Source organism: Oncorhynchus mykiss, chromosome 1 (assembly GCF_013265735.2).
Source record: "Oncorhynchus mykiss isolate Arlee chromosome 1, USDA_OmykA_1.1, whole genome shotgun sequence".
Classification (NCBI taxonomy): Eukaryota; Metazoa; Chordata; class Actinopteri; order Salmoniformes; family Salmonidae; genus Oncorhynchus; species Oncorhynchus mykiss.
Genome location: NC_048565.1, coordinates 91,014,096 through 91,029,095, shown reverse-complemented (window position 1 = coordinate 91,029,095; position 15,000 = coordinate 91,014,096). Strand labels below are relative to the sequence as shown.

Genomic DNA, 15,000 nt, shown 5'->3' with positions numbered 1-15,000 from the left:
CAGTGGACAGTGGGTTTTACAGCTAACCCAGGCTGAGACAGTGGACAGTGGGTTTTACAGCTAACCCAGGCTGAGACAGTGGACAGTGGGTTTTACAGCTAACCCAGGCTGAGACAGTGGGTTTTTACAGCTAACCCAGGCTGAGACAGTGGGTTTTTACAGCTAACCCAGGCTGAGACAGTGGGTTTTTACAGCTAACCCAGGCTGAGACAGTGGGTTTTTACAGCTAACCCAGGCTGAGACAGTGGGTTTTACAGCTAACCCAGGCTGAGACAGTGGGTTTTTACAGCTAACCCAGGCTGAGACAGTGGACAGTGGGTTTTACAGCTAACCCAGGCTGAGACAGTGGACAGTGGGTTTTACAGCTAACCCAGGCTGAGACAGTGGACAGTGGGTTTTACAGCTAACCCAGGCTGAGACAGTGGACAGTGGATTTTACAGCTAACCCAGGCTGAGACAGTGGACAGTGGGTTTTACAGCTAACCCAGGCTGAGACAGTGGACAGTGGGTTTTACAGCTAACCCAGGCTGAGACAGTGGACAGTGGGTTTTACAGCTAACCCAGGCTGAGACAGTGGACAGTGGGTTTTTACAGCTAACCCAGGCTGAGACAGTGGACAGTGGACAGTGGGTTTTTACAGCTAACCCAGGCTGAGACAGTGGGTTTTACAGCTAACCCAGGCTGAGACAGTGGGTTTTTACAGCTAACCCAGGCTGAGACAGTGGACAGTGGATTTTACAGCTAACCCAGGCTGAGACAGTGGACAGTGGGTTTTACAGCTAACCCAGGCTGAGACAGTGGACAGTGGGTTTTACAGCTAACCCAGGCTGAGACAGTGGGTTTTACAGCTAACCCAGGCTGAGACAGTGGGTTTTTACAGCTAACCCAGGCTGAGACAGTGGACAGCAGACAGTGGGTTTTACAGCTAACCCAGGCTGAGACAGTGGGTCTTTACAGCTAACCCAGGCTGAGACAGTGGGTTTTTACAGCTAACCCAGGCTGAGACAGTGGGTTTTACAGCTAACCCAGGCTGAGACAGTTTTTTTTTACAGCTAACCCAGGCTGAGACAGTGGACAGTGGGTTTTACAGCTAACCCAGGCTGAGACAGTGGACAGTGGGTTTTACAGCTAACTCAGGCTGAGACAGTGGACAGCAGACAGTGGGTTTTACAGCTAACCCAGGCTGAGACAGTGGACAGTGGGTTTTACAGCTAACCCAGGCTGAGACAGTGGACAGTGGGTTTTACAGCTAACCCAGGCTGAGACAGTGGACAGTGGGTTTTACAGCTAACCCAGGCTGAGAGGTCAAAGGGGCAAGTGCAGATTTATGTTGCTTGTAGAAAGGGTCTGCATCCCAAATGGCACCCTATTCCCTATTAAGTGCACTACTTTTTACCAGAGCCACATTTTCCCTGGTCAAAAGTAAAGCAGAATATAGGGAATAGACTGCCATTGTGGACTCAGAGTCATTGATCCATGCCACAGCACCTGTCTCCATTCATCTAGTGAGTAACGTTAGCCCCCTAATTTAGGCCTGCCTGCTGATCACCATGGAAACACCATCTCCAGGGCACATCACTGGCATCATCGTCTCTGTGACAATGATTCATGGGGTTTTCACAACTAATGCCCACAGAGCTGTTTATTATGGTCTGGCTGGGTTGCTTGGTGACTGGGTGACTGGGTGGCTCGGTGACTGGGTGACTGGGTGACTGGGTGGCTGGGTGGCTTGGTGACTGGGTGGCTGGGTGACTGGGTGACTGGGTGACTGGGTGACTGGGTGGCTGGGTGGCTGGGTGACTGGGTGGCTGGGTGACTGGGTTGCTGAGTGACTGGGTGGCTGGGTGACTGGGTGACTGGGTAGCTGGGTGACTGGGTGGCTGGGTGACTGGGTGGCTGTGTGACTGGGTGGCTGGGTGGCTGGGTTGCTGGGTGGCTGGGTGGCTGGGTGGCTGGGTGACTGGGTGACTGGGTGACTGGGTAGCTGGGTGACTGGGTGGCTGGGTGACTGGGTGACTGGGTGGCTGGGTGACTGGGTGGCTGGGTGGCTGAGTGGGTGACTGGGTTGGAGACAGACTAGTACCTGGGGATATTGTGGTAAGACTTGACTTATTAAAGGCTGCAGGTGTAATGCACTATGGTGTGGTGGTAATGTTCACGCTCTGACTGGGTGACTGGGTGACTGAGTGGCTGGGTGGCTGGGTGGCTGGGTGGCTGGGTGACTGGGTGACTGGGTGACTGGGTGGCTGGGTGGCTGGGTGGCTGGGTTACTGGGTGACTGGGTGACTAGGTTACTGGGTGGCTGGGTGACTGGGTGGCTGGGTGACTTGGTGACTGGGTTACTGGGTGGTTGGGTGGCTGGGTGGCTGGGTGGCTGGGTGACTGGGTGGCTGGGTTACTGGGTGGCTGGGTTACTGGGTGGCTGGGTTACTGGGTGGCTGGGTTACTGGGTGGCTGGGTTACTGGGTGGCTGGGTGGCTGGGTGACTGGGTGACTGGGTGACTGGGTGACTGAGTGACTGGGAGACTGGGTGACTGGGTGGCTGGGTGACTGGGTGACTGGGTGACTGGGTGACTGGGTGACTGGGTGACTGAGAAGAATAGTTAAAACACTTGAATAATACCTCTGGGCCATTCTCACTATATTTCAGTGGTGATGCCACTGGCTGGCTCCAAATTGCCATGGCAACTTATTCCCTGGCCAAAAGTAATGCACTACATAGGGAGAATACAGTGTCATTTGGGGCAGTAAGTGTTTGTATGAATTATACCTGTTGTCACAGATACCCCAGCGTAGCTTCCTGACGGATCTAACTCACCATGGCCTGGTCAGTCTAGTGTTGTTCTACTGTCTGTCTGCTCCTGATGCAGTGGCTCTGTCACAGTCTAGTGTTCCACTGTCTGTCTGATATAGTGGCTCTGTCACAGTCTAGTGTTCTACTACTAGTGTTCTGTCTGATATAGTGGCTCTGTCACAGTCTAGTGTTCTACTGTCTAACTGTCTGTCTGTCTGATATAGTGGCTCTGTCACAGTCTAGTGTTCTACTGTCTGTCTGATATAGTGGCTCTGTCACAGTCTAGTGTTCTACTGTCTGTCTGATATAGTGGCTCTGTCACAGTCTAGTGTTCTACTGTCTGTCTGATATAGTGGCTCTGTCACAGTCTAGTGTTCTACTGTCTGTCTGATATAGTGGCTCTGTCACAGTCTAGTGTTCTACTGTCTGTCTGTCTGTCTGTCTGTCTGTCTGTCTGTCTGTCTGTCTGTCTGTCTGTCTGTCTGTCTGTCTGTCATAGTGGCTCTGTCAAAGTCTGGTGTTCTACTGTCTGTCTGATACAGTGGCTCTGTCACAGTCTAGTGTTCTACTGTCTGTCTGATATAGTGGCTCTGTCACAGTCTAGTGTTCTACTGTCTGTCTGATATAGTGGCTCTGTCACAGTCTAGTGTTCTACTGTCTGTCTGATATAGTGGCTCTGTCACAGTCTAGTGTTCTACTGTCTGTCTGATATAGTGGCTCTGTCACAGTCTAGTGTTCTACTGTCTGTCTGATACAGTGGCTCTGTCACAGTCTAGTGTTCTACTGTCTGTCTGATACAGTGGCTCTGTCACAGTCTAGTGTTCTACTGTCTCTCTGATATAGTGTCTCTGTCACAGTCTAGTGCTCTACTGTCTGTCTGATATAGTGGCTCTGTCACAGTCTAGTGCTCTACTGTCTGTCTGATATAGTGGCTGTGTCACAGTCTAGTGTTCTACTGTCTGTCTGTCTGTCTGTCTGATATAGTGGCTCTGTCACAGTCTAGTGTTCTACTGTCTGTCTGATATAGTGGCTCTGTCACAGTCTAGTGTTCTACTGTCTGACTGTCTGTCTGTCTGATATAGTGGCTCTGTCACAGTCTAGTGTTCTACTGTCTGTCTGATATAGTGGCTCTGTCACAGTCTAGTGTTCTACTGTCTGTCTGATATAGTGGCTCTGTCACAGTCTAGTGTTCTACTGTCTGTCTGATATAGCGGCTCTGTCACAGTCTAGTGTTCTACTGTCTGTCTGATATAGTGGCTCTGTCACAGTCTAGTGTTCTACTGTCTGACTGTCTGTCTGTCTGATATAGTGGCTCTGTCACAGTCTAGTGTTCTACTGTCTGTCTGATATAGTGGCTCTGTCACAGTCTAGTGTTCTACTGTCTCTCTGATATACTGGCTCTGTCACAGTCTAGTGTTCTACTGTCTGTCTGATATAGTGGCTCTGTCACAGTCTAGTGTTCTACTGTCTGACTGTCTGTCTGTCTGATATAGTGGCTCTGTCACAGTCTAGTGTTCTACTGTCTCTCTGATATACTGGCTCTGTCACAGTCTAGTGTTCTACTGTCTGTCTGATATAGTGGCTCTGTCACAGTCTAGTGTTCTACTGTCTGACTGTCTGTCTGTCTGATATAGTGGCTCTGTCACAGTCTAGTGTTCTACTGTCTGTCTGATATAGTGGCTCTGTCACAGTCTAGTGTTCTACTGTCTGTCTGATATAGTGGCTCTGTCACAGTCTAGTGTTCTACTGTCTCTCTGATATAGTGGCTCTGTCACAGTCTAGTGTTCTACTGTCTGTCTGATATAGTGGCTCTGTCACAGTCTAGTGTTCTACTGTCTGACTGTCTGTCTGTCCGATATAGTGGCTCTGTCACAGTCTAGTGTTCTACTGTCTGTCTGATATAGTGGCTCTGTCACAGTCTAGTGTTCTACTGTCGGTCTGATATAGTGGCTCTGTCACAGTCTAGTGTTCTACTGTCTGTCTGTCTGATATAGTGGCTCTGTCACAGTCTAGTGTTCTACTGTCTGTCTGTCTGATATAGTGGCTCTGTCACAGTCTAGTGTTCTACTGTCTGTCTGATATAGTGGCTCTGTCACAGTCTAGTGTTCTACTGTCTGTCTGATATAGTGGCTCTGTCACAGTCTAGTGTTCTACTGTCTGTCTGATATAGTGGCTCTGTCACAGTCTAGTGTTCTACTACTAGTGTTCTGTCTGATATAGTGTCTCTGTCACAGTCTAGTGTTCTACTGTCTGACTGTCTGTCTGTCTGATATAGTGGCTCTGTCACAGTCTAGTGTTCTACTGTCTGTCTGATATAGTGGCTCTGTCACAGTCTAGTGTTCTACTGTCTGTCTGATATAGTGGCTCTGTCACAGTCTAGTGTTCTACTGTCTCTCTGATATAGTGGCTCTGTCACAGTCTAGTGTTCTACTGTCTGTCTGATATAGTGGCTCTGTCACAGTCTAGTGTTCTACTGTCTGACTGTCTGTCTGTCTGATATAGTGGCTCTGTCACAGTCTAGTGTTCTACTGTCTGTCTGATATAGTGGCTGTGTCACATTGATGACAACTGTAATGTTATTTTAGTAGAAGACTGGAGAGTGAGGACGGTTCATATGTCTGGTTTAGGTTACTGTCAGTGACATCTACAGTCAGAACACTGGAAATGACAGATTAGATACTGTGTAATGAATTAATGTAGACACATAACCTAACAACAGTCTCATGTACAGCTTTCCCCTAGTTTATAACAGAACAACAGTCTCATGTACAGGTTTCCCCTAGTTTATAACCTAACAACAGTCTCATGTACAGCTTTCCCCTAGTTTATAACCTAACAACAGTCTCATGTACAGCTTTCCCCTAGTTTATAACAGAACAACAGTCTCATGTACAGGTTTCCCCTAGTTTATAACAGAACAACAGTCTCATGTACAGGTTTCCCCTAGTTTATAACAGAACACCAGTCTCATGTACAGGTTTCCCCTAGTTTATAACCTAACAACAGTCTCATGTACAGCTTTCCCCTAGTTTATAACAGAACAACAGTCTCATGTACAGGTTTCCCCTAGTTTATAACAGAACAACAGTCTCATGTACAGGTTTCCCCTAGTTTATAACAGAACACCAGTCTCATGTACAGCTTTCCCCTAGTTTATAACAGATCAACAGTCTCATGTACAGCTTTCCCCTAGTTTATAACAGAACAACAGTCTCATGTACAGGTTTCCCCTAGTTTATAACAGAACAACAGTCTCATGTACAGGTTTCCCCTAGTTTATAACCTAACAACAGTCTCATGTACAGCTTTCCCCTAGTTTATAACAGAACACCAGTCCCATGGACAGCTTTCCCCTAGTTTATAACCTAACAACAGTCTCATGTACAGCTTTCCCCTAGTTTATAACCTAACAACAGTCTCATGTACTGGTGTCCCCTAGTTTATAACAGAACAACAGTCTAATGTACAGGTTTCCCCTAGTTTATAACCTAACAACAGTCTCATGTACAGGTGTCCCCTAGTTTATAACCTAACAACAGTCTTATGTACAGCTTTCCCCTAGTTTATAACAGAACAACAGTCTCATGTACAGGTTTCCCCTAGTTTATAACAGAACAACAGTCTTATGTACAGGTTTCCCCTAGTTTATAACAGAACAACAGTCTTATGTACAGGTTTCCCCTAGTTTATAACAGAACAACAGTCTCATGTACAGGTTTCCCCTAGTTTATAACAGAACACCAGTCTCATGTACAGCTTTCCCCTAGTTTATAACAGAACAACAGTCTCAAGGACAGGTTTCCCCTAGTTTATAACCTAACAACAGTCTTATGTACAGCTTTCCCCTAGTTTATAACAGAACAACAGTCTCATGTACAGGTTTCCCCTAGTTTATAACAGAACAACAGTCTCATGGACAGGTTTCCCCTAGTTTATAACCTAACAACAGTCTTATGTACAGCTTTCCCCTAGTTTATAACAGAACAACAGTCTCATGTACAGGTTTCCCCTAGTTTATAACAGAACAACAGTCTCATGTACATGTTTCCCCTAGTTTATAACCTAACAACAGTCTTATGTACAGGTTTCCCCTAGTTTATAACAGAACAACAGTCTCATGGACAGGTTTCCGCTAGTTTATAACAGAACAACAGTCTCATGTACAGGTTTCCCCTAGTTTATAACAGAACAACAGTCTCATGGACAGGTTTCCCCTAGTTTATAACCTAACAACAGTCTTATGTACAGCTTTCCCCTAGTTTATAACAGAACAACAGTCTCATGTACAGGTTTCCCCTAGTTTATAACAGAACAACAGTCTCATGTACATGTTTCCCCTAGTTTATAACCTAACAACAGTCTTATGTACAGGTTTCCCCTAGTTTATAACAGAACAACAGTCTCATGTACAGGTTTCCCCTAGTTTATAACAGAACAACAGTCTCATGTACAGGTTTCCACTAGTTTATAACCTAACAACAGTCTCATGTACAGGTTTCCCCTAGTTTATAACAGAACAACAGTCTCATGTACAGGTTTCCCCTAGTTTATAACAGAACAACAGTCTCATGTACAGCTTTCCCCTAGTTTATAACAGAACAACAGTCTTATGTACAGGTTTCCCCTAGTTTATAACAGAACACCAGTCTAATGTACTGGTTTCCACTAGTTTATAACAGAACAACAGTCTCATGTACAGGTTTCCCCTAGTTTATAACAGAACAACAGTCTTATGTACAGGTTTCCCCTAGTTTATATTACCTATATTTCATTTTATTTAGTGAGTTTCTCTGTTGGCTTCCTGACAGGTTGATTTGTTATGTAGCTCAATGCTAGCTGGGTTGGGACTAGAAGCATGCAGAATTGCAGATATCCGTTAGAGCCGGGTCATGTGTGCTTTTCCCAGGACATTACCAGGACTATTTCATGTCATTTCACTGAGATTGGTTTGTTGTGATCTCGTTGAATGTGACCCTAGACTGTGGATGCTGCCAGGCAACACAAGTGTGTTCTGTAAAATTAAGTGTTGATTACAGGAAAGAAACAGTAGATCTGTGGGGGGGAGATCTTATTGTGTTTCTAATGTTTAGTAGCTACAGGATGCACCAAGGAAGCTGCTGTTCTCTGAATGGCCAATCAAACAGGGAGGGGCTTGTGGCTGGTCCTTTTTTCATGGTGACAGCTGAACAGAACAGGAGCCTACTGTGTGTGTGCATGATGTGACTCTCTGTGTGTGTGTGTGACTTATATGCATGCACACTCACGCTCGACTGTTCTCCTCTGTTCTGTTCTCCTCTGTTCTGTTCTGTTCTGTTCTCCTCTGTTCTGTTCTCCTCTGTTCTGTTATCCTCTGTTCTGTTCTGTTCTGTTCTGTTCTCCTCTGTTCTGTTCTCCTCTGTTCTCCTCTGTTCTGTTCTTTTCTGTTATCCTCTGTTCTGTTCTCCTCTGTTCTGTTCTCCTCTGTTCTGTTCTTTTCTGTTCTCCTCTGTTCTGTTATCCTCTGTTCTGTTCTTCTCTGTTCTGTTCTTCTCTGTTCTGTTATCCTCTGTTCTGCTCTACTCTGTTCTCCTCTGTTCTGTTATCCTCTGTTCTGTTCTCCTCTGTTCTGTTATCCTCTGTTCTGTTCTCCTCTGTTCTGTTATCATCTGTTCTGTTATCCTCTGTTCTGCTCTACTCTGTTCTCCTCTGTTCTGTTATCCTCTGTTCTGTTCTCCTCTGTTCTGTTCTCCTCTGTTCTGTTATCCTCTGTTCTGTTCTCCTCTGTTCTGTTATCCTCTGTTCTGTTCTCCTCTGTTCTGTTCTTTTCTGTTCTCCTCTGTTCTGTTATCCTCTGTTCTGTTCTTCTCTGTTCTCCTCTGTTCTGTTCTATTCTCCTCTGTTCTGTTCTTCTCCTCTCCTCTCCTCTCCTCTCCTCTCCTCTCCTCTCCTCTCCTCTCCTCTCCTCTCCTCTCCTCTCCTCTGTTCTGTTCTGTTCTGTTCTCCTCTGTTCTGTTCTCCTCTGTTCTTCTCTCCTCTCCTCTCCTCTGTTCTGTTCTCCTCTGTTCTGTTCTTTTCTGTTCTCCTCTGTTCTGTTCTCCTCTGTTCTCCTCTGTTCTGTTCTACTCTCTTCTGTTCTGTTCTGTTCTGTTCTCCTCTCCTCTCCTCTCCTCTCTTCTCCTCTCCTCTCCTCTCCTCTGTTCTGTTCTGTTCTCCTCTGTTCTGTTCTCCACTGTTCTGTTCTCCTCTGTTCTTCTCTCCTCTCCTCTCCTCTGTTCTGTTCTCCTCTGTTCTGTTGTCCTCTGTTCTGTTCTCCTCTTCTGTGTTCTGATCTACTCCCCTCTGTTCTCCTCTGTTCTACTCTCCTCTGTTCTGTTCTGTCCTCCTCTTCTGTGTTCTGTTCTACTCTCAACTGGTCTGTTCTGTTCTACTTTCCTCTATTCTGTTCTGTTCTACTCTCCTCTCCTCTGTTCTGTTCTGTTCTGTTCTCCTCTGTTCTGTTCTTCTCTGTTCTGTTCTCCTCTGTTCTGTTATCTTCTGTTCTGTCCTCCTCTTCTGTGTTCTGTTCTACTCTCCTCTGTTCTGTTCTCCTCTGTTCTGTTATCTTCTGTTCTGTTCTCCTCTTCTGTGTTCTGTTCTACTCTCCTCTGGTCTGTTCTGTTCTACTTTCCTCTATTCTGTTCTGTTCTACTCTCCTCTCCTCTGTTCTGTTCTGTTCTGTTTTCCTCTGTTCTGTTTTCCTCTGTTCTGTTTCCCTCTTTTCTGTTCTCATCTGTTCTGTTCTGTTCTCCTCTGTTCTGTTCTCCTCTGTTCTGTTCTCCTCTCCTCTCCTCTGTTCTGTTCTCCTCTGTTCTGTTCTCCTCTCCTCTGTTCTGTTCTCCTCTCCTCTGTTCTGTTCTGTTCTCCTCTGTTCTGTTCTCCTCTCCTCTGCTCTGTTCTGTTCTCCTCTCCTCTGCTCTGTTCTGTTCTCCTCTATTCTGTTCTCCTCTCCTCTGCTCTGTTCTACTCTCATCTCCTCTCCTCTGTTCTGTTATCCTCTGTTCTGTTTTCCTCTGTTCTGTTTTCCTCTGTTCTGTTTTCCTCTGTTCTGTTTTCCTCTGTTCTGTTTTCCTCTGTTCTGTTCTCCTCTGTCCTGTTCTGTTCTCCTCTGTTCTCCTCTGTTTTGTTCTGTTCTCCTCTTTTCTGCTCTGTTCTCCTTTGCTCTGCTCTCCTCTGTTCCCCCTTCCTCTGTTCTGTTCTGTTCTCCTCTGTTCTCCTCTGTTCTGTTCTCCTCTGTTCTGTTCTCCTCTGTTCTGTTCTCCTCTGTTCTGTTCTCCTCTGTTCTCCTCTGTTTTGTTCTGTTCTCCTCTCCTCTGTTCTGTTCTCCTCTCCTCTGCTCTGTTCTTCTCTCCTCTTTTCTGCTCTGTTCTCCTTTGCTCTGCTCTCCTCTGTTCCCCCTTCCTCTGTTCTCCACTCCTCTGTTCTCCACTCCTCTTCTCCACTCCTCTGTTCTCCACTCCTCTGTTCTCCACTCCTGTGTTCTCCTCTGTTCTCCTCTCCTCTCATCTGTTCTCCTCTGTTCTGTTCTCCTCTCCTCTCCTCTGTTCTCCACTCCTCTGTTCTCCACTCCTCTGTTCTCCACTCCTCTGTTCTCCACTCCTCTGTTCTCCACTCCTCTGTTCTGTTCTCCTCTGTTCTCCACTCCTCTGTTCTCCACTCCTCTGTTCTCCACTCCTGTGTTCTCCACTCCTGTGTTCTCCTCTGTTCTCCTCTCCTCTCATCTGTTCTCCTCTCCTCTCCTCTGTTCTCCTCTGTTCTGTTCTGCTCTGCTCTGTAGATGGATGAGATTAAGGTAAAAGACAGAGCATGCTGTGTGCTGGGGAAGGAGCTGGGTGTTCAGGCTGGACACACTCAGAGGCTCCAGCTGCAGAAGGAGGCTGTGGATGAGCAGCTAGCCCAGATCAGAAGCAGGGAGGCTGGTGCAGGAGGACACCTCCACAGCCCCAAACGAGACGCTCCTTACCCCAGTGGTGCAGGAGACACCTCAGAGAGCCTCGTAAGCAATCTCTCTCCCTCCATCTCGCCTCTCACTACTGCATACTGCAGGCTACCCCTCCATCTCGCCTCTCACTACTGCATACTGCAGGCTACCCCTCCATCTCGCCTCTCACTACTGCATACTGCAGGCTACCCCTCCATCTCGCCTCTCACTACTGCATACTGCAGGCTACCCCTCCATCTCGCCTCTCACTACTGCATACTGCAGGCTACCCCTCCATCTCGCCTCTCACTACTGCATACTGCAGGCTACCCCTCCATCTCGCCTCTCACTACTGCATACTGCAGGCTACCCCTCCATCTAGCCTCTCACTACTGCATACTGCAGGCTACCCCTCCATCTCGCCTCTCACTACTGCATACTGCAGGCTACCCCTCCATCTAGCCTCTCACTGCTGCATACTGCAGGCTACACCTCCATCTAGCCTCTCACTACTGCATACTGCAGGCTACACCTCCATCTAGCCTCTCACTACTGCATACTGCAGGCTACACCTCCATCTAGCCTCTCACTGCTGCGTCATGCAGGCTATCTATAGACCTACTGTACCTCCACAAACGCAAGGCCCTTTGTTGTCTCTGCAACTTTAAATCTAGCTAACGTGTTTATTTTGCTTTCTTTGTGCTTCACCTTCTTTATCTGTTTCTAGACGCTTAAATGGAGTCTAGAGATCTGCCCTGGCTGAGCCTAGATTTTCTCTATTCCTCCACCCAGCACCAGTCCTCTCACCTTCCTTTACTGTCTATTCCTCCACCCAGCACCAGTCCTCTAACCTTCCTTTACTGTCTATTACTGCACCCAACACCAGTCCTCTCACCTTCCTTTACTGTCTATTCCTCCTTCCTTTGCTGTCTATTCCTCCACCCAGCACCAGTCCTCTCACCTTCCTTTACTGTCTATTCCTCCTTCCTTTACTGTCTATTACTGCACCCAGCACCAGTCCTCTCACCTTCCTTTATTGTCAATTACTCCACCCAGCACCAGTCCTCTCACCTTCCTTTACTGTCTATTACTGCCCCCAGCACCAGTCCTCTAACCTTCCTTTACTGTCTATTACTGCCCCCAGCACCAGTCCTCTCACCTTCCTTTACTGTCTATTCCTCCACCCAGCACCAGTCCTCTCACCTTCCTTTACTGTCTATTCCTCACCCAGCACCAGTCCTCTAACCTTCCTTTACTGTCTATTACTGCACCCAGCACCAGTCCTCTCACCTTCCTTTACTGTCTATTCCTCCACCCAGCACCAGTCCTCTCACCTTCCTTTACTGTCTATTACTGCCCCCAGCACCAGTCCTCTCACCTTCCTTTACTGTCTATCTGCAGATACGATGTTCTCTATTGTTGAAAGATGTCTTCTGCACCACTGAATCAGGAATTCTTGAGACGTTTATAGATGGTTTGGTTTCGATCTCGTTCTTTCGTCTTCAGCTCTTTATTTTTATATTTTCTAATATTCAGCTCATAAATATATATATGAATCTCTGAATTTTAAACACAGTGGATACTAAAGTCTGCACATTTCAATTTTTTATTAATATTTTACAGCAAATTCCTTGTAATCAAATTTACACACGTCACCATTCCCTGTTGAAGAACTAAATGTGTTTATGTCCGAGCTGTTCTTTCAGCAACTATCCAAGCCTGCCTGCTGTGCACCAGTCCGTGGCCTGTGACTTCCTCAATCTATAAGCCCATCACCTGAACGTCTTCACACTGTCACCAATATTCACACTCCCTTACACTCACCTACTCATGCTTACAGAGTAGACACCTGTTATTTCAACAGGCTACTTACTTATTATTATTATCGGCAAGCCTCTCAATGTAGTTAGTCTCTTCTCACAGCTGCTGAGTCTGAGCGCCATGAGTCAGGAGTAACTGGGGCCAGCTTTGGGGTCAATTCCAATTCAAGTCAGTCAATTCAGGAAGTAAATTGACGTTCCAATTCAATAATTAAATTTTTAAAAAAGGCATCTTATTTTCAATGACTTCTCAATAAACTGAAAAGGAGAAGATATTTGTTTTTAAATGTTAAATTCAAATCATTTCCTGAATTGACTTCCTTCAATTCAAAAGGACCCCAACCCTGATGAGTAGCAAGCAAGGCTGCGTTGTAATAAACACTAGAGTAAGCGACCGTAGCCTATTGAATAGTGTTTTCATTTTCACGGCAGAAAATGGATGGGATGGTTTTTATTTTTCCTGTTCATTATTTGTTCTGTGTAAGAATGAATGTACCCACTGTCCACTTTATTACACTGTTATGTAGATAAATCCATGTCAACAGGAACCCAGAAGTTTCCGGGTGTATTTTACCACATTAACTGGCGTTTCTACATGGAGCGTTTACATTGAAGGTCCATAGGGCTTTCGATAAGTGGGGTTCAGGGGGTGAGGCCTAATATACTGTAATAATATAGCCTGGGGATGGTGTTTGAGGTTATTCCCAGTAATCTGCAGTTGGTGTGTGTTTCAGGAACAGCAGTTGGATGAGAAGGACGCGCGGCGCTTCCAGCTGAAGATCGCTGAGCTGAGTGCCGTCATCCGCAAACTGGAGGACCGCAACGCCCTCTTGTCAGAGGAAAGAAATGAACTGGTGAGCCGTTCTGACGCCTTCCAATCACAAGTGTAAACCGGGTGGTTCCAGCCCTGAATGCTGATTGGCTGGAGGACCGCAATGCCCTCCTGTTTGGTTCTGGCTTAAAAAACAGGTTTGATATTGGATCAGTTTGGTTCTGGCAACCTTTTTTTATTTTTATTTTGCGTGACCTTTGACCCACATATCGTGAAACAAATGCATCAACAACATAGGGAGTGTTACTTTACTCACCGCGGCCACCAGCGTTTACTCACTTTCCTTTTCCACTGCATCACTGCCTGTCAAGCTGAGAACCTTCCTGTCATTGCAATACGTTCTCACTTATATAAAGAGCTTCTAAGCTGAGTTTATGGACCATGTCACCGGTCCCAATACAAGCTGAGAACCTTCCTGTCATTGCAATACGTTCCCACTTATATAAAGAGCTTCTAAGCTGAGTTTACGGACCATGTCACTGGTCCCAATACAAGCTGTGAACCTTCCTGTCATTGCAATACGTTCTCCCTTATTTAAAGAGCTTCTAAGCTGAGTTTACGGACCATGTCACCGGTCCCAATACAAGCTTCCTGTCATTGCAATACGTTCTCCCTTATTTAAAGAGCTTCTAAGCTGAGTTTACGGACCATGTCACCGGTCCCAATACAAGCTGTGAACCTTCCTGCCATTGCAATACGTTCCCACTTATATAAAGAGCTTCTAAGCTGAGTTTACGGACCATGTCACCGGTCCCAATACAAGCTGAGAACCTTCCTGTCATTGCAATACGTTCCCACTTATATAAAGAGCTTCTAAGCTGAGTTTACGGACCATGTCACCGGTCCCAATACAAGCTGTGAACCTTCCTGTCATTGCAATACGTTCTCACTTATATAAAGAGCTTCTAAGCTGAGTTTACGGACCATGTCACTGGTCCCAATACAAGCTGAGAACCTTCCTGTCATTGCAATACGTTCTCACTTATTTAAAGAGCTTCTAAGCCGAGTTTACGGACCATGTCACTGGTCCCAATACAAGAACCAATGCCGTTTCAAATCCAATTGTATTTGTCACATACACATGGTTAGCAGCACATGGTTAGCAGCACATGGTTAGCAGCACATGGTTAGCAGCACATGGTTAGCAGATGTTAATAATGCGAGTGTAGTGAAATGCTTGTGCTTCTAGTTCCGACAATGCAGTAATATCTAACAAGTAATATCTAACAATTTCACAACAACTACCTAATACACCCAAATCTAAAGGGGTGAATGAGAATATGTCCATATAAGTATATGGATGAGCGATGACCTAGCGGCATAGGCAAGATGCAGTAGATGGTATAAAATACAGTGTATACACATGAGATGAGTATATAAGATATGTAAACATCATTATTAAAGTGGCATTAGTATCAAACTCCAGGCCGTGGTCAGATGACATGAAAATATAGTTATTTTGGCCAATCACACCAGCAGTGAGTTTGGTGTTTAGAAACAGAAGCATATGCAGAAAGTTACCTCATACCTAAGGTAAAATATGGTAGTAGATCATTGATGTTATGGTATAATATGGTAGTGGGTCATTGATGTTATGGTATAATATGGTAGTGGGTCA

General features: G+C 46.0%; 1 protein-coding gene across 8 annotated transcripts in view; it reads left to right on the top strand.

Moving 5' to 3' along the window:
- The window catches only part of LOC110516041 (Janus kinase and microtubule interacting protein 3), an 89,450-nt gene that overhangs the window by 43,621 nt on the left and 30,829 nt on the right, over positions 1 to 15,000 (top strand). For 4 of the 8 annotated variants that reach the window (XM_036988631.1, XM_036988640.1, XM_036988630.1 and 1 more), the window contains exons 5-6: positions 10,587 to 10,805; positions 13,285 to 13,404. In XM_036988631.1, coding sequence (XP_036844526.1) covers positions 10,587 to 10,805; positions 13,285 to 13,404 — 339 coding nt within the window. The remainder of the gene's footprint in view (positions 1 to 10,586; positions 10,806 to 13,284; positions 13,405 to 15,000) is intronic. The other 4 variants (XM_036988648.1, XM_036988643.1, XM_036988636.1 and 1 more) reach the window with 3 other exon arrangements.